General features: G+C 40.3%; 1 protein-coding gene across 1 annotated transcript in view; it reads right to left on the bottom strand.

The window, feature by feature from the left end:
* SLIT3 (slit guidance ligand 3) overlaps positions 1-20,519 on the bottom strand; it is an 892,819-nt gene that overhangs the window by 148,992 nt on the left and 723,308 nt on the right. The window contains exons 16-18 of the mRNA XM_069199342.1: positions 13,100-13,174; positions 7,504-7,647; positions 2,601-2,744 (exon numbers count right to left, since the gene is read on the bottom strand). Of these exons, the coding sequence (XP_069055443.1) occupies positions 2,601-2,744; positions 7,504-7,647; positions 13,100-13,174 (363 nt within the window). The remainder of the gene's footprint in view (positions 1-2,600; positions 2,745-7,503; positions 7,648-13,099; positions 13,175-20,519) is intronic.

The raw sequence follows: 20,519 nt of genomic DNA, 5'->3' as shown, positions 1-20,519 counted from the left end.
TATCTACCTAATTAGAAACTCACCTCTTGATTGAACACAATAAATATTATTTTATAATGATACTAGCAGAGCAAGGTGGTGACAACAAGCCATTGGTATCATTGCTGCATTTCCCTGTCTCTTTTAGAGTGGACGAGATGATGAGCTTCCCAATGACTGAGAAAGAAGCATCTCGGCCTTTCAGCACACCCTCTGACCAGTCCTGGTGCTTGTCAGCATATTGTTGTAGTAACTGTCCAATCAAGGGTTTCTCCTTCCGCACCATTCACAGTGGGGGAACTTTGATGCAATGTCTGCCAAACACATTAACTTTTGAATGGCTCCTAGGCACTGGCAGATAACTATTAGCATGTTGGTGATGTTAGTTATGAAAGACCTGGATAATGATGCCCAACTTGGCAGTATATTTCCTGGAATCAGGATGGGCTTTATAATGCAGCAGGCAGAGCTAGCAGTGTTGTTGGTGCTGTTAAAAAAAGGTTGAAATAATACTTAATTATGAATATGGAAATGTCTGTTAAGTTTGTTTCTGTTAAGAAAGGTTATGGTGCAGGAAGATTACTTTTGTCAGGGTTGAATATAGATGTCCGTGGAGAAAAGGACAACACAGTAGCATGTTGATTTAGTTACCAAGGTGGAGCAATATTGTGTGGTAGAAGTTGTCAGAACGACAATATTGATGTACCTAAGGGGCAAGCTTAATTTTCTAGGAGGTTGAGTAGAATGACTTTGTCCACTATATTGATTGTATGCTGCACGGAGGTCAAAGTAGATTCAAACTTTAGGTGTGTCTATTTCTAAAATTTAAAGCTCTTCCCTAATGCCTGCAAGCAGGATTTCAGTGATTTCATTAGAATACAACCAGACTGCTACTCAGGGAGAATTATATTTTATGCAAGGTGACACTGGAATAGTGATGCTACCTCAACCTCCACAGTTTTGCTCTGAAAGGCTAAACTAATATATATATATATATATATATATATATATATATATATATATGGTGGAGTTAATGTTGTATGTTTTAGGCTTGATTGGAAAAGTAGAAATGTGTTCATCAGAAGTTAGGTCTGATGCTAGGGTGTCAGCTTCGTCCTCCTGGTTCATATTCTTAGAGGATGTCAAAGGTTTTGGCAGTATAGGAGGTGACAAGGAGACAGACTTGAGTTCTTTACTATGTTGAGTTCATGTTCTGCCCACAACCACATAGTGGTTCAGTCAATTCATGTAACAAATCAGCAGCTCATTGGTTTGGTTAGTAGGTTGGTCAACAAGAGCGAAGTCATAGACTGTCTTGTTTTGATAAATGGCTTTGTGATAACCTCTGATAAGAATGTACCTTATACTTTTATCCTCTTCATTCTCTCACTTCATCCACTTCCAGACTGTGACATTTTCGTTTAAGATCTGCTGCAATTGCACTGAACTAATTGCTCACCACTTTCCAAAGTTTTGTTTTATGTTCAGTTGTAATGGAGCAACCAAAATATAGAAACTAGTAATATTGGCATGTAGGGAGTTAAGGATAGCTGGGATTAGGCTTCAGTGTTTGGGTGTTGATAGTTAATGAATATTAGATGAATATGCTGATGGTAGGGTTTCTTGCATTGATCGTCTAGGGTGTATAGATATATTGATATTAACTAGTAGTGTTGATAAGTGTTGTGGTTGGTTGCTTCAACAGTGTTTCAAAGTGGTGATTTTAGAAGTTAGGTAGAAGTCACAGAATTAGAATGTAATCATGCTGTTATGTCATGGAGCTGAGTTGAGGGGTTGATACTGCCTGCTTACTGAGATTACAAATGACTTGTAATAGATAATCTTCTACTCCAATCTAAAGAGTAACTACTACCTCAGGGTAGCACACCCTTATTAGAAATATGTGAATCAATTTTCTAAAATTCTGTTTAGTTTGAATTTTTTTGAAGTGCCTCCATTGTAGTATCCCTGGTCAAGGTTCTCAAGCATCTGCCTAACGGTAGTCTGTACAGAGGCAGAACATTTTATAGGGCACTGTATGGAACTAATTTAAGAAGACTATTGCAGTTCAGAGATTACTAATAATAGTCATATTTCTATTAGCAAAGTTGAGTTCACATCTTCCTTAAGCAGCCTTCTTACTTCACACAAGGCAAAATGTTCATAGAATGCTTCAAGCCATTTTGTTCTTATATTATCAGAGCATGTACATGTGCATCGTATCTTCAATGTATTTCAATCCAGAATGGCTCTTCATAAGGAGCACAACTCATAAGCAAGTCTGTGATGTTTCATCAATATTTACTTAGCAGTGGTCTAACAGCGTGTACCACTCACTATGAATATTTTTGGCACTAGGAACTTGTCCATAACATGGATATTTCATGCTCACACTATCATGTGTAAGTATCTAGCTACATGATAGCAATGTAAGATTCACAATACATGTTCACTGAACTGGTTGCACAGGAGGGCAGCAATAGATTTCTAAATGGGTATTACTATGGTCTCTGACATAACTGAAAGCACACTTAAGATTTGAAATTCAAATGCTGGCAAAGAATAAGTTGCACTTGATGAGAGGATAGGTTCTTTGAAAACTGAAAGTTCATTGTACTCACATGGTGGACAAAGAAACCAAAGTATTGAAGGCTCCTGGGGTGATGGTTGTGATGCGGTTGTCATATAGCGAGAGGAGTCGGACGGAGCTGAGTCCTGTGAAGGTGTCATTGTTTACACAGCTCATCAGGTTACTCCTGAGCATCCTGCAACATAATCAAAGAGGATTAAAGCAGTCTTCATTGATATTCATGTCACTCTTCATCAATTTGGCATGGTTCGGGGATGAATACAGCTAATCAATGGACAATACAGCAAAGGATTACAAAGAAAAAAATGTCCATTAACAACATTCCAATCAATATACCTAAGATTAGCAGGAACTTGGTTTAATCTTGCACAACATGATGTTGGTGCAAACACAAGCGATGTGTCCCACTGCATTCTGACATATCTAACAGTATCCTAAACAAAATTCAGAAGAGGTCTGAATGTCATTAGAAAGGTGCCTGCAGAGTACAGGTTGTGACTGTCAGTAGAAAGGGCCCCTCGTTGTTCAAACCACTGCTGGAAGTAGAAGCTGAATGAGGAGAACAGGCTGTAACTAAAAGTAGAAGATTGTACTAATAAATATTGAGGCTGTGAATATCATGATATAAGAATGTTGTTTAAAAAATATTAAGAACCAAAATATAGAAAGGTAAGGACATATAAAGGAAGTTTAGATGTAATTTTCCTAACTCTATATCTATGTGCTTTGAAGATGTTTATATTGTTAAGGTACATATATGAAAAGCTATATTTACCTTTTGATATTTTTAATTTGATATTTTGTCCTCGATTTTTGTATACCATGATATTCAAGCTTTGATATTCAAGGGACATCCTAAGTAGAAGAGAACCCTTGTAGTCCAGGCTGTGACTGGAAATACAAAGGTGCCCATGGAACACAGCCTGTGCCTAGGTGTAGAAGGGTGCCCATAGAGTAAAGGCTATAACTGGAAGTAGAAGGGTGCTTATGGTTTAGAGGCTGTGATTGTGACTGTCACTAGAAGGGTGCACAAGGAGTACAAGCTGTGACTAGAAGTAGAAGGGTGTCCATGGAGGACAGATTCGGACTATCAGTAAAATGGTTCCCGGAAGTAAGGGCTGTAACGTGCAGTACACAGAGAGCTGACCATGGAGCAAAGCCTATTACTGTCAATGAAACACTGACCGTGGCATACAAGCTGTGACAATCAGTGCAAAGGTGCCCACGGAGTGAGGGATGCAGCTTACATTAAGTAGAAAAGTGCCTATGCAATACAGTCTACGGTGGCCAGTAGAAGGGTGTCCGTGGCAAACAGGCAGTGCCTGGAAGTAAAAGGGTGCCTATGGAGTAAAGGCTCACTGAAATTATCAAGCTGCCGAGGGAGTATATGGTGTGATTGGAAGAACGGGGTCCATGTTCTGGAGAGAACCTTTCCATGCCACCGATAAGTCCCAGATGAGTATCTGTTCAGCCTGAGGACTGGCAAACTCAGAACACTTGCCTGGGACGCAGACATCATCATACAGAGACAAACACATACCTGCCTGTTTCAGTTTGTTAGCAGAGTAACAGAGTCTATATTTGCATGGACATTTAAAGGGTTAAGCTAAATATTTTGCAGATCCATATCAAGTGTTTCAAATGCAAAAGGGCTTATGGAAAGTTTAATATATGCAGTAAACGCAAACAAGTATATACTCCTGAATGAAATTAATTTACACTGAGTTGTAGCATTATAGCAACGTAAATTGATTTTGATTAGGGAACGCTCTAAATCTCACAATATGAATACATCCCATTGAAAACCTTTCACACCAGTCTTTACATAAACGGAAGTTCATAAGGATGCACATCACACACAAACATCATAGACATGTTCATAGAATTCTCTGATGTGCAAGCGAATTTTCCTAGCAGCCCTCCCACCCCAAAATACTATCTTTCTTCCAAATTAAAAAGAAAATGATTCAGTTATATTAAATGCATGAATGTACTATAAAAGTCACATTCTTATTAGTACTGATGAATAATAAAGCAGGAATTCATGAGAGTTGGAATGTCATGAAAAGAGACAATGGACAGGGATTGCTAAGATCCTTTATAGAAACGTCAGGTTTCCAAGGTAAAGCTATTATCTGAAATGTCATTATAACCATCACCAGCTTGAAAACATTTAGAGGAAAAGCAATAACGTCCTCTTGAAGGTCTTTCTCGCTCTGCATATGTACCAGATGGCGCAGCACTGTGGGTTGGAACACAGTGAATATTGCTGGTGGTTGTTATGGAAACCATAAATTCTCTGAAAATAAAACCACATCTGACTGAAGTAGAATAACAACCTCTTGCCACAGTGGTTTTAGGACTATGTATAGAGCATAAATGTGCTAGCGTACTATGTGTTGTGCCTGGGTCAGCTACAAACAACATGCAGTTGTAATCAAAGATTTCAGCTGCAACTCACATGTAATTAAAGCACTAGTCGGCAAGTTCCTTACCAGGAGGCTGATGCTGATACAAAGACGCTGTCTAGCAAACAACCGTGCCCTACTAACAACAGAAATGCCTCAGCATATAGAAAAAGGGCCTTGCATTTCTTGGAGTGGGCTTACATGACCAAGAGTAAGCTCAGTATTACAGTGTACCAACACGGGTCTAGCCCATCTGGGCAGTCTGATGCAGTGCATTCAAAGTAGTTGTGCATTTCTTTGCACAATGAATCAGGTGCACCTGAAATGTTCCTGCGTTTGTTTGCAGTGCGCTACAAGTGCACTTGAAGTAATCTTGCATTTCTTTGTAGTGTGCCACAAGTGCACTGGAAGTAATCTTCCATTTTATTGTAGAGTACTACAAGTGCACCTGAAGTAATTTTGCATTTCATTATAGTGGGCTACAAGTGCACCTGAAGTAGTTATGAATGGCTTTGAAGTGTGCTACAAGTACACCCAAAGAAGTCTTGCATTCCTTGCCAATGTGCTACAAGTGCCACTGAAGAAATATTTTATGTCTTTGAGTGGTGATACAAGTGACTTGAAGTAGTATTGCAGTCAATGCAGCATGATATTGTGAATATAAAGCAGTGAGATGCAGTGCACCTAAAGGAGTCTTGTATGGGTGTGCAGTGTGCTACAGTACACCTAACTTGCCTTGCACATTGGAACAGTGAGATATCATGCTCCTGATATGGCATTGCATTTCTTTAGCTGCATGGTATTAGGCACCTTGGGGTATATTTACAAGAAATGACGCATTGCTGTGTTGCAGCAGTGATGTGTCAAATTTTGTTCCGATGCACAGGAATCCATTACAGCACAATGGAGGCACTGTATATACAATACGGGGCACCATGGCGCAAGGACTTAAGGTGCGTCAGCTCTGTGGTAACTTTGCCATAACGAATCAGCCCCAAACGTGGTGCATCGCTGAAGATCTCCTCACAATTGATGCAACTTCAGTGATGCGTCACAATTTGGAGGTGCTGCATCAATTTTAATTGACGCAAGTAGCCTAATATGTTAGGACCAATGTAAAAGACTGTAAAGTGGTGGAATGGCACCTTCTACCCTTTTACAGTGGTCCCAGATGTAAGAGGTAATGTATGCAGTATGTCTATGTGTCACATTACAGTGGGCATAGTGTACTTATGTGTATGTAGAGACCTGAGTATGTGTAACATAGTGTGTGACAGTGTACCCAAGTATATGTTGGAATGTGAAGTGGCAACACATGTATTACCTACCTTATGTGTGTACTTATCTGTTGCCGTTGGAATACACATACCTGCACTTTGCAACCCATTCATCCTTGGAGATGTGACAATCCTGGCCTGTCCCTTGCAAACAATACACAATGTTATGTAGCCTTTCTGCAGAGGATTATGAAATCATAGGTGCATGGTCCCAGGTTGGTCAAGGGATCATACAACATGATTGTCACATGTGTAGACTTACTACAACTAGTGGGAAGGTGAAAAACAGACACCTTCCAGGCTGCAAAGTGACCTCAAATGGTCAGAATCCATTTTAAAAGCCACTACATCAGTCCCTATGCCTGGCTTTAGGAATTTTCATGCACTACAGGCTTTGCAAGACACCTGATAGATGTGTCAAACGAGGAAAATGATGTATCACTTCATCAGTTGTAAGTGACTTTTTCCAATGGAGCATCCACTTTCCATATGTTAAAATCTCTGTGACGCAGCCCGATCCTGCACAGTTATTTTTTGGTGCAGGTACTGTAAAACTGACGAATTTGGCCGAATGCGTCACACTGTAAATATGGAGCTAACAAAGTGCTGCTGCTGCGTCAAAACAAAATGACACAACAAGGGCTCAAGCTTTTTGTAAATATCCACATAGTTTTACATTTGAGTGAGGTGAAATATAGGGAATTTGAAGTAGTCTTGTATATTTTTGCAGTGTGCTACAAGTCTTGTCGGTCAGTACAGCATTATACTGTGAATCAGGATGTCTACAGTGTGATGCAGTGCATCTGAAGTAGTGTTGGGTATCCATGGAGAATGATACTGCATAATTACAGTATGTCTGTGCAGTATGGATAGATGTACATCAAGTATTCTTGCAAGACTGTGAAGCATGATGGGATAGATCTTACATCGACTTGTGTTTACTTACCTTTTGGTGATGTATCTCTCATGAAATATTGTTTTTTTTATTAAAAGAATGCAGAACCCCTGAAGTAGTCTTGCAAGCGTGTGCTAGATGATATAGTCGTGCATGCCTGTTCTTTGGGACACATCACACCTGAAAGAGAGTCCCATGTATGTATGATGTGTGCAACTCACCTGTATTGAATAAGCAGGATTGTTAACTCTGATTGTTGGCTGTATTATGAAGCAGGCTCCTTTATGTAATCCTGCACACCGACCCCAACTCACAGTCAGCGGACACAAGCATGCAACAAGGTTTTACACTTACAAGGTCTTCAGCCCCGCGAGGCCTCTGAACATTCTGCCTTGAACCAATTCCAGCTGATTCCCCGTAAGCATCAGTTCTTGCACCCCCGTGGCACCATCAAAAACCCCCTCCCGGATATCTTTGATCTTATTGTTGCTCAGATTTCTAAGGGGGGAAGGGAAAGAAAACATTAATATCTGTAGCTTGTGGGACTAATTTCTCCATAATTCAAAAATTGGACCATGTAGTCAACTCATGCTATAATATAAGGATCCTTGTTGGAATATATACTCTGGACAAGTGATCAGATATATACTTTTTCATTTATGGTTCAACAGTGTATCTTCATTCATTAATAAGCCCTTCTACAAAACAATTTCAAAGTTCCAGTAACATATTTTTAATGTAAAATATGGCATGCAATATTCAACGCAATTCTAACAAATTGCATCCTTACTCTTCATAGTGACAAGCCAGATGCTTATTGACAACGCGTAATACAATGGTAAGATTTTAGAAGATATAAAATTCTATCATAATTAGAAAGTGTTAAACGTAGCAAGGCTTTCACAGTAAATTTTGAAATAAAAAATGTTAACCACGTTTTCAGTACTTAACACAAGTGGGCTTAGTGTGTGAAAATACCACATTCTTTGAATATTTCTGAAGGCAAATAGCACGTAATGTAATGAGCAAAATCGAGACAAACAGGCACAGTGATGTTCTTTCTCTGAAAATGTATAATCTTGATGACATTGTAAGTATTTGATATAAAACAAAGATAAACCTCAGATACTACGTTGAGCGCTAAACAGAATGACAAACCTTTGTGAAACCTGACCATTTTGGATAAACATTATTTTAACTAATAAGCAATAGCCTTCTAATTCTAATGTATAAATTCTATATTAAAATCTAATTGTTAGTAATGTATACATTCTATATTATGTTAGGTCAGCTTTCACACAGGAAGAGTGTTGTTTTGGTTTTCCTAACTTGGTTGTCATTTGACAAATCTACACAAAACTTTCCAAAAATAAGTTCACCCACTTCAGCTCCTTCATGAAAAGTTTCAGAGTCCTTTGTCAAGCAGGTACAATGAAAAAGGAATGTCCCAAAATGTGCTTTTCCTATGCAATTTCCCATAGGGATTTCAGGAAGAGTTTTTGAAAGAAAAGCTGAATAGAAATATGGCAAAAGGCTAGATCTTTACTCAGAAAGCATGCTTTTCGAGATTTGGTGTAAACCTGTTCAGTCATTTTGAGAAATTAAGGTTAAAAAGATAGTGGTATATAGACAATGGGTTCATCCAATTAAAAAAAATAGAGCATTCTGGTAGTCCAAGATGGATTTTTCCCCTGTCGGCCATCTCAGTTCCATGTGACTGGACCAGTCCTGTAATACAGGAAATCTCGCAAACTGAGATCTTGCAGCTACCGTTATAGGACAAAGCCAATAGATCTTGCATAGGTGAGACCTATTGGCTTTGCCAGTGCGAGGTATAGAATGCCATATGGTAAGTTGTAAATATTTATATAGTGTTTACAACGGCTGAAGTGCTAATGTTATAGAATGGAGAATGCCCTTGCCAAGGTGTTACTGTGTGCGGGTTCAGAAGCAATTTAGGACCATACAAAAACTGTGAAAATGTGTCATATAAATGTGCTATATGTAACATAAGTTGTAGGTGACAAAACAGTCCAAAAGGTTACAGCTTTTATGACAGTGATGCTTTAGGCTATGTGTTACTTTGGGTGCAATGGTTACAAAAGAATCATAAAAGCACGCCTGACTGCTTGTTTAGTAGTAAAATATAGCAATAATCAGGGTACAGTGGGTTTCCTAGAGCTTTTGGCCCCTGAGCCACTGCACCTGCTGCACTATTCAAATTGTGGCACCCCTAGTGCCTGCAAGGTAACTGCGCTTGTGACGGCTTGTTTAGTCATACCATTTAGCAATAATTGGTGTTCAATGGATTTCCTAGAGCTTTTGGTCCCTGTGCCACTACACCTGCTGCACCATTCAAATTGTGGCAACCCGGTGCCTACAAGGTAACTGTGCTTGTGACTGCTTGTTTAGCGGTACAATATAGGAATAATCGATGTTTGGTTTGTTTTCTAGACTTTTTAGATCCTATGCCACTACACCTGCTGCACAATGCTAATCATGGCCCTAGCACCTGCAACGTAACTGCGCTTGTGACTGCTTGCTCAGTGGCAACATATAGCAATAGTCGGTGCTCAATGGGTCTCCTCGAACTTTTGGGCCCTGTGCCACTGCACCATTTAGATCCTTGCCCTAGTGCCTGCAAAGTAACGGTGCTTGTCACTGCTTTTTCAGTGGCAAAATGTAGAAATAATCGGTGTTCAGTGGTATCCTGGAGTGTTGGGCCCCTGTGCTACTCCACCTGCTGCACCAGCTAGATCAGGGCCCTAATGCATGCAAGGTAAATGTACTTGTGACTGCTTGTTCAGTGGCAACATTTGGCAATAATTGGTGCTCTGTGAGTTTCCTAGAGCATTGGCCCTGTGCCACTGCACCTGCTGCACCATCCAGTTCATGGCCATTTTGCCTGCAAGGTAACTGCACTTGGGACTGCATGTTCAGTGGCAACATAGCAAGAATCAGTGCTCGGTGGGTTTCCTAGGCTTGTGGCCCTGTGTCACTGCTGCACCATCCACATTATGGCCCTAGTATCTGCAAGGTAACTGCGCTTGGGACTGCTTGTTCAGTGGCAAGATGTAGAAATAATCAGGGTTCTGTGGAGTTCCTAGAGAGTCTGGTCCCTGTGCCACTGCACCTTCTGCACCATTCAGATCATGGCCCTAGTGCCTGCAAGGTAACAGCTCTTTGGACTGCTTGTTCAGTAACAAGAGATTGCAATAATCAGCGCTCTGTGGGTTTCCTAGAGCTATTGGCCCTCTGCTACTGCACCTGCTGCACAATCCAGATCATGGCCTTAGTGCCTGGAAAGCAACTGCACCTGGGACTGCTTGTTCAGTGGCAAGATATAGCAAGAATTGGTGCTCAGTGGGTTTCCTAGAGCTTTTGGCCCTGTGCCACTGCACCTGTTGCACCATCCAAATCATGCACTTAGGACTGCATATTCAGCGGTAACATACAGCAATAATCTGTGCTCTAGGTTTCCTAGAATTTTTGGCTCCTGCGCCACTGCACCATCCAAATCTCGCCCTAGTGTCTAAAAAGGTAAATGCACTGGGTACTGCTTGCTTGGTAGTAATATATAGCAATAATCAGTGCTCAGTGGGTTTCCTAGAGCTTATGACCCCTGTGCCATAGCACCTGCTGCAGCATTTAAATCATGGCTGTACTGCATACAAGGTAACTGCACTTGGGACTGCTTGTTCAGTGGCAAGATAGGGCAAGAATCAGTGTTCGGTGAGTTTCTTAGAGCTTCTGGCCCCTGTGCCACTGCACCTGCTGCACCAATCAGATCATGGTCCTATTGCCTGGAAAGCAACTGTGCTTGGGATTGCTTTTTCAGTGGCAAGATAGAGCAAGAATTGGTGCTCAGTGGGTTTCCTACAGATTTTGGCCCCTGTGCCACTAGACCAGGGACACCAACCAAATCATGTACTTGGGACTGCATATTCAGTGGTAACATACAGCAATAATCAGTGCTTCAAGTTTTTGAGAGTTTTTGGGCCCCGTGCCACTGCACCACCCATATCATGGCCCTAGTGCCTGCAAGGTAAGTGAGCTTGGGACTGCTTGCTTAGTGGTAACATATATCAATAATCAATGCTCAATTTCCTAGGGCTTTTGGCCCCTGTGCCACTGCGCCTGCTGCACCATCCAAACCATGGCCCTAGTGCTGGCAAGGTAACTGCGTTTGGGACCGCATGCCTTGCGGTAACATTTGGCAATAACCCATGCTCTGTGGGTTTCCTAGCAAATTTGGCCGCTGAGCCATTGCACCTGCAGCACCATCCAAATCATGGCACGGTAACATGAGGGAATCGTATATATATCCAGTAATATACGTGTTTCAAAAAAGGCACAGTTGCAGACAGAATACATACTTATTTTTTAGGTAAACAAACATAAAACTTTCATAAAAAGTGCCTTTAAACTTATCCAAGTCTCCCAAACGAGTTGCCACATATGTCATAAATAAAGGACATGCCTCACACATCAATATGAAAACCAAGCATTGCTAAATTGTTACAATGTGGCTGGCCCTTTTCTGGGAAAAGATCTTATTCTGTGCTTGACAGTGAATGTGCCATAAACAGTGTAAATTGCCCAAAGTCGCCATATGTTAGGCTGACACTAAGGCAGAATTGTGGTTTCGTACTTTAGGGCATAATTATAATCCCCCTAGCGCCATCTTGCACCACCTTTGTGTAATTATTTTTGACATTAATGTAGTCCAATGAGGCCGAAATCCCTGCACCGTATTTACAGAGTGGCGCCATGCATGCATTGCACCACTCTATAACCCTTTGTGCTGCATTATGCCTGCCCCAGGCATAATGTATGGAAATGTGGCGTTCCCTCGTTAGGAGGGCCAAAAAAATGGCACCTTGAGTCTTCTAGTGGCCGCCACATCGTAGCCATGCCCCAAAACAAAACCCCCTAAGTCAATCACAATGGTTGAATTTTTTTTAATATAGCCCAACTGTCAGTTTATCTATAAATTGTCAACCTTAATTTCACAAAAACTACTGAACAGATTGACACCAAAATCACAAAAAGCATGCTTTCTGTGTAAAGATCTAGTTTTCTATCAAATTTGGTATAATTCTTCTCAGGTATTTTGGATGTAGCACTGTCTAAAATTCCCTATGAAAATTTCAAGGGGAAAAAGCATTTTGGCACCTGCTCTTTTTCTCAGCTCTTGCTTAACAAATCACCTCAAAATCTTCCTGGAAATAGCAGAGATGGATGAACTTTTTTTTTAAAGTTTTGTGAAGATTCGTCAAACCGCCACAAAGTTATTAGTGAAACAAAATAAAAACGGTCTTTCTTTGGAAAGTCTGACCTAGCTATAAATACACAGTGGCAACTGCTAATGCTTACCTATTTGAGAGGAAGATATCATGACTCACAAGAAGTGTAATATTTAAGAGATGACAAAGTTGTTGGTAAATATTTCTGTTTAACCTGCGGTTATTTTTCTATATGCTTAGCTCCAGTAATGTACCTCATCACTGATTTGTTTAAATGTTTCCAACACAGAAGCTATTGCACACCATTTCTGTTCTTTATTGCCTAACATGTGTCCATTTTTAACTGCAAGTCGTAAGGGCTGACTAAGGTACAGTCACTGCGGGTGCCAGAATTATTTTTTCTATCTTAATTGTTACAAGAGGAGTTCTCAGCATACATGGAAGTGTACTTGTGGGCATGAAAGACATTTGATTTATGACAATAATACTCTCAAGAATTAAATCTAGCTTTTCATCTCTAACAATGCAAAAAGCATTGACAAGGGTTCTGAAAAATAGCAATAAGCATTCCAAATGTAGTATGTGCTATATGTTTAGTATCCAACAATTGACCCAGGATCCTGTAAGAAAACCTTTCCTGCACAAAATACTTAAGAGTGAAACTTCTTATACAAACAGAAGAAATGTAAACAAATTCAACTTACATTTTACGCAGATTTGGCATTTTCTTAAACACTCCAGTGGCTTCCAGAACAGTGATCTCATTGTCATTCAAACGGCTGATTGGGTAAAATGAAAGCGTTAGTAAAAATAAGACATTCACTTTCCAATAGCGGACATCATTATAAAGATGAACATATGCAAGATGCCTACTTACTCTGTATGTCTCCCAAATTTCTGATCTTCAAAAGCTGTTTTCATTAAATTTGTGTATTGTTAACTTTAAAAGACATCATCATTCAAGCCTCAAATTAGTTTATTAGCAAGGACAAAGCCCTAGTAACACATGATTTCAAGTCGAAGAGTCAAATATTCACAGGTAGATGCTCCTAATATGTTATTGAAGTATGATTAAATGTCCCGTTGTTAAGATTCTCCAACAATTTTTTAAAAAGTAAAACATTTTTTAAATGAAAGTAGAACATTATTCTTTGTAGGATTGAGAACCAAACATTGATTGACCATAAACACTGAAATCGGGCTGCAGAGGTTTCATTTGTGTATGTATTGCTTTATTCATTTCCCCAGTATTTTGTGCCACTGTCACAACTGTTACATTTAGGTCACCAGGCTAAGGTCAGAGTCGCTAAGTGCCTTATTCTGTAAACGTCCTCATAGTGCTCCACAGAATAACTATATCAGCATTCTTAAACAGGGCATTCCGACTGGGGACACTTCCAAGTATACTTTAATGCTAATAGATAACAAGGTGTGACCAATCCTAACCCACTGCCAAACTACCACACCCAGTGGCACCACGGCGATAGGATCTCATCATCTGGACCTTATGCATAGCCCATCGATAATAAAAAACAAAAAAATAACTTTTCCCTGCTTTCTTGCACACAAGAGTCACCAATCTACACGTCAATAACCGTGCTCTGCATGCTGTTATGCATAAGTGTATCTTAGCACTTCTTGTTAATTATTTTACTCGCATTTTACCAGAACCAGAATATTTATCTCACCCTGACACATGATACCTCTCTTCATATAAGTCGACACCGCAACCATGCTGTTTCCAGAAAGGACAGCCCTTCTACAAAGCCAAGCTAGTGGCAGCTGTGTATAAAATTAATGCAAAGACAATGGCCTCACAAGGAAGAGCCTTTCCTTGGAACTGGGAGAAAAATCAGGGAAATATCTGTCACTCACAACTTTACATGACTTTAAAGGCGCGTCAGTTTGCAGTGCCAATGGGAACGTGGCACCCATACCAGCTAACGTTTAAAGGAAAAAGATCGATAATGTTTTTTATTCAACCATGGACATCAATTCATCAAAATGCCAGGGGTAGCAGAAGTGACATCATGTGCCCTTTGATCTCCACTTTCACTCAGAGACGCATACTTACACATGCACACAAATTCATACTTACACACACACTCTCACATAAACACACTCACATCTGAAAGCATGCATACACACCTTACATTTACAAGCAGTTTTACTTTCCTCAGATACCATGGAAGGGCATATTCATGCTAATTGTCCTTTTTTTATTACACTAATAGTGAATAATATGTTGTTATTCACTATCAGTGTAATAAAAATTGACAGAAAACAAAGAGAGTGAGTCCCAACTGACGTCCATAAGGGTGAGGTGTTGCTGTGTTCCTGGTACTGATTTTGCCACTTCTGAAGCCAGGGGTCGCAGAGGCAGTGTCAGGGGTCGCAAAGGGCAAGCCGTGGGTCGCCACTGGGACCCCTGGTGACACCTAAATGACGTCCATGCATTCAACCCTATCACATACCTGTAGTTGTCATACATGAACACTATTTCACAAACATTCTGACAAGGCATCAAGGCCATTGGCAATAATGTGTCCCTCAATATGCACCTTTACAGAAATTATGTTATGTGTATGGCCTAGGATGCTATCAGATTATAATACATCAAAACACCCTTTGAGGATGTGAACCTCTGAAAAGAAATTAGGTATTGATCACTGGGTTGCAAGTGTGCTAATACAGATAGGACCGTTAGGGCCGGACTACTCCTAGCTGAGAAGGGCAAAGGATGGATTGCACATGATCAGTCTCTGTCTGCAGTGGCACAGCAAAATAAATACAAATGGACTTTGTATGAGGTCCAGAGCAAACACCAGCTGCTGAGATCAATGCATACATTTCAATCCCTTTTTTCTCTGTATTGTTCAATTGCAGCAAATATTCCAAATTCAAGAATAAGCTGGTACAGTTATCTGATGGATCACTACGAAAAAGGTCACACCGATAGAAGAGATGATTTGACCCCCTGAGTTTAAAGAATGGCTTTCAGAGAAGATATCTCTGATAAGAGACAGATTTTTTTTATGTGTGTAGGAATGGATAGTAAGAACATACAATAAATTGTTGCTACATCATCTATGTTAGACCTTCACTCTGGATTGAGGCCAAATGGAAAGTCCTAGAGCTCGAAGAGTCAATCCAGTACTAGATGCAGATGGGACAATTTGTCTTCATCTCTATTTGATGTACAAAATATACATTTCCCAAACAGGTGTTGTTCCTTCAATAAATTGGCTGATTTCTCTGTGATTGATGTGATCATTGATTAATTAGGCATAAAATATTTGAACAGATACAAGTTAAGAAATATACGTGACATTGAATTGTCCAGGAAGATGTTGATTAAACCTTTAATGTTTTAAATATACTAAGTGATGTTAACCTATATGCAGTTAAACAATATAGTTTGTGATATAATTAATAACACTGGGATATTTAATATGAAATTGGTCATGGGTCACATAATGAGTGTCATGTTTTTGGATCATTACTAATTTGTATATGGTCACAGGTGTGTTTGTTTCACACCTGACGCAATTACCTAATTTGTGAAAATGGTTTGATACATCTGCCCTTCCTCCGTTTCAGCCATATGGAAGTGTGTTAGGCACTTCAGTAAATGGCCTCAGTATGAAATGCGATATTTCATAGTGGTGCATGTGTTTATATGTAGTAATAAGTCATTTAATTTTCTACAAATCTTATGCTCTTTTTCACAGTACTGAGCCAATTAAGTAGGAGGTGCCTTGCAAACCCTATCAGTCGATAGGCCCCATATTTGAGATTCGTGTGGAAAAGAGCAGCCAAATATTTCACAATGATTTACATTTACCTTTTATTTACTTTTTTATAGTAAATAAATCAGACTAACGACCACATGATAGTTCATAATTAATAAAAAAACATATATCAGTATTGTATAGACAGATATTACAATCATACCTGTAGCATAAAATCGAAAGGGGTTTTGGTGCATGTCTCACATAGGGTTAACCATTGATTGCTTGGCTACCCTGGTATAATACTTATGCAGGCTTATAAGTAGTACACTCTATTCCACCTCTGTCACTGGTATTTCCCCAACAATGTTGCCCTCTATTGCATAAAGGCACTGGCCTCATCGGTTCTCAACCCATAACAATCTTTCCACCACCCCTAGATCTTCTCAAATTTGTTGTGGCAGCCTCCATCCCTGCAAGATATTACTCTCTAGTCAGCATCAGTAGGCATCCCCAAAGCCACACAATACGTCTTATAACAACTACTAAATCCAACATGCAGAATAAGAAGAGTTTCCTTTGTAGATCAATGACACTCAGAATATCCAAGAACACAAATTGAGGGGAGGGGGATGGAAGGAATCTAACTCTATAAAATATTGACAGTCTCCTGTAGTATAATTTTCCAGTAGTCTTGGAGCATAGGACATGCCCAGATGGTGTGGAGGAAATTGCCCTTCTTGCAGTAGCTCTGTTCATTGTTGGAAGCTCGGGCAAATCTCATGTTATTGATTACCATAGTAATCCCTGTACAGGACACTGAACTGTATCATATGTACCTTGCCCTAATGGCCATCTCTGTAGGTTGATTCAAGGCCCATTCCCAGTGAATGTCTTCCAGACTACCTGCATGTTGTTAATTAGTGTCTTATATATAGAGGACATTGCTGTTTTTCCCAGTTCACCCAACAGAATGCGATTCTCAAGTGGACCATACACAGGCAGATCCACCCACTCACGTGCATGCACCTGAAAGGCATATCTGAAATGTGCATATTTGTAGATCTGCATTTGTGAGATCTTGCGTTCCTCTTGCAACCACTTAAAGGTTTTAATGTTCCCATCCTTCACCACATTTCCAACTTTAAAGATTCTGATCATGTCCTAGCGGGTATAAACACTGCTGTTTTTTTACCTCCCTTAGCATAGCCCTTCCCACAAGGGCATCTTCATAGGATTGTCCCTTCCATCCCAGGTAAGCTGTTGCTCTCTCCTTAACACTCATACAGAAAATGAGTCTGCATTAAGAGGGGAGGGAAAACCACTTATACAGTTCCATCATTATCTGACATGGTGCCCGTATGAGGACATTTCAGCCCTTGTTGTGAAATGTTCCTACTGGAAGACCTTTTTGTTGCCACTATCTTACTCGCACTCCTGGCTATTCCAAGACTTGGACAAGATGGGTTCACTCACGTAATGTGACATGCTTCATCATGGCCCACCTAGTCCCACCCTGGTAAGATAATACTATCACGACTGACTCAACCTCCAGTGGGGCTATCCCAAGAGAATTCTTACAAATTAGTATTTATGAACAATTTATTGGGGATCCACCTGCTAAGGTTAAGAATCCCTTAGAGTAAACCACAATGTATCCTTTCTTTGGCGGTACTCTAAGGATGTGTAAAAATAGTAAAAAGTATACTCAGTGGGTGTTACTGAGGTATAATGATCCTTACGTTTGTCTGTAATCCTGTCAACATGTTTCTGCCCTTTGACAGCCTATATAGGTCTTGGGCATTCATCATGGCTTAAACTATGGATCCCTGCATTGTAATAAGATAGACAAACTATGCAAACAAACAGGAGGGGACTTACCTCTCTCATTGTATTTGTTAGGTTAAGGATACCTAATAGAACAGGAGCTATTGCCTTCTGGCCTGTCCTGGAAGGGTGTCCTCTGTAGTCACACATTCATCCAGGGGCAATGCCTGCCTGTGTCCTACCATATCCCCATCGAACAGCCGTTTTGTGATGAAAAGCTGTTGCTTTCTCCCAGGTCAGTAAATCTGTTTGCGTTGGAACAGGAAGTGTCGTGTTCCCTTCACCCACCACCCTCATAAAGATAATGTACCCAGGTTGGGACCATCATGCCGCATTGCATGCTCATTTTCAGTGGTTTAAATCCAGTAATTGAATAGCTGCAATGGTAATATACTCTTAGATGTGGTGGTGGCAATCCAACATTATACATAGATCTGCACAAGGTCTTTAGTGCATTTATTGGCACTGCCCCACCTCACATCAGTGTACGCACCTCCCTCTCCAACCAAAGAAACAACAATTCAGGAATCACAAAGGGCATATTCAGCATTACATACAGAAACTGCCGAATGGTTATCATTCAGAATATTGCTGCCAGTGTTAACAGAAGTGTTCACCATCTACTGACATTCTCTTGGAATCCTACTAGTAGTCTTTCCATGTTCCAGTTCCAGAAAGAGATCCAACCATGGTGTTATATGAATCGCTAGTCATCAATTTTTTAAAGAAACCCCCCCATTAACCTTGTAACCTAAGAAGGTTCTGAACTCCTCAAGAAGGAAAAAATAGACAGTAGTGTAATGTCAGGGTTTCCTACATACAACAGGATCTTATCTACATACAAGAAACTTTTCTCTCACAGCGGATCTGTTTGATCTGCAAATCCTGCAAGGTGTTTGGATGACCTGACCCAACATGCCAGGTGTTCCAAACACAGGGAAAACAGTAATTGGGATAGCAGGAATCCCTGTCTAGTCCTGTTCTCCAACACCAACAGAGGCGGCATGGCCCCATTCACTTTCACTGCTGCTGTTAGTTCCTGGTAGAGGAGTACTACCCAGATATAAACGTTAGGGCCAATCCAAAGTGCCAGTGTTTCAAGTCAAATGCTTTTTCAGCATCAATAGAGAGTATGCCAATGAGGGCTCTAGAGGTTTTTGTTTTACCTGTCCAACTGTGCAAGTGTCTTAGATTCTGCCTGGTTGAGTTGTTCGACGTGAACTCTGTTTGGTCCTGTGGACAAGAAGGGTCACAGCTCTTCTAAGCCTCAATCATAACACTGTGTCCAGGAGTTTAATGATTTATGTTTATTGTGTACTAAGTTGTCTGGGACATTTAATTGGAATTAAATGGTGTCTGAGTTTGAATGATGTTTTCTCTCATCTCCAGAGGTGACAACCTCTAATTTGACCTGAAAGGATTTCCATTGACTGCTAGAACATATCAGAAGACAGTTGGCCCCTCACATTTGTCCAATAATAGCTCATAAGGCCTTGAGTCATAATAAAGCTCATGAAATCTGTGTGACAGATTTCTATGAATATTTATTTAAATGGGAATATTTTGTTTAGTCAGTGGTTACCAACCATCCTACTTGGTGTTGAGAAATTTAGATTATTTTAAAGCAATGGCAAAAGAAACCACATAGGTCTAAATTATCAAAGTTTAAGAGCTAAGAGAGTAGGAATGAATTTACTCATGTCTTTAATTTTACAACTTGCTAGACATTCACAAAAACAAAACACATTTTGGCTTAGAAACCTGTGATTTTCAGTTTTCCAGGCATATTGTTGTATGACTGAACTGGTGGATGTTGCACTGCCTAAAAGATTGCCATGTGTACTATTTATACAGGGTGTGATTTGCAGCTTATCATTTCCTTTTTTCTTACCACAGTGTACATGTTTGACACAAAGCTCCCTACAATTTCCCCATCTCTCCATAAAGGGTGATACCGTTCCCTTTCCCATCCTGCAAACATTTTGTTGGTGCATAAGAAGCTTTTTGGGGTTGTAAAACTAGCTACAAGATTTTTGTGTTTCATGCAAATATAAAATATTGTGATAGTTCCCATTAAACATTTCATTGCCACTACCCTATCCCTGTTCCTTAACACTTTAATTCCAATAGCCCCTAGGTCTAATTCGCATTTGTGCATATTTTCATATTTCGTGCTATTGTAAATGAAGTGTGTGTGTTGGAAAGTGTCCTTTTTGGATGGTCACCCCACCACACACACATGTTTTCTGCTTGATGCTGTTATTTTTGACCTGTCAGTGTACTGAGGCCTGCTACCCAGACCTCAGTACTAATGCTCTTTCCCCTAAATTGTATGTCTAATTGCATAGGCCAATTGGCAAGGACTTTACCACTCTTGTAAGTCCCTAGTAATCAGTACCAGTGGTACCCAGGGCAAGGGTGATAAAGGGGTCACCAAGCCTGCAGCACTGATTGTGCCAGCCTGTGTGACCCGAGCAGTCACAGCTTGAGAGTGACTCTGCCCATACCAGGTGCAGACAGAGTCCCTTTACTGACCATAGCATGGATCAGCCACCCCTAAACAGGC

This window comes from Pleurodeles waltl, chromosome 7, assembly GCF_031143425.1.
Source record: "Pleurodeles waltl isolate 20211129_DDA chromosome 7, aPleWal1.hap1.20221129, whole genome shotgun sequence".
Lineage (NCBI taxonomy): Eukaryota > Metazoa > Chordata > Amphibia > Caudata > Salamandridae > Pleurodeles > Pleurodeles waltl.
This window is presented reverse-complemented; position numbering and strand designations above follow the sequence as displayed.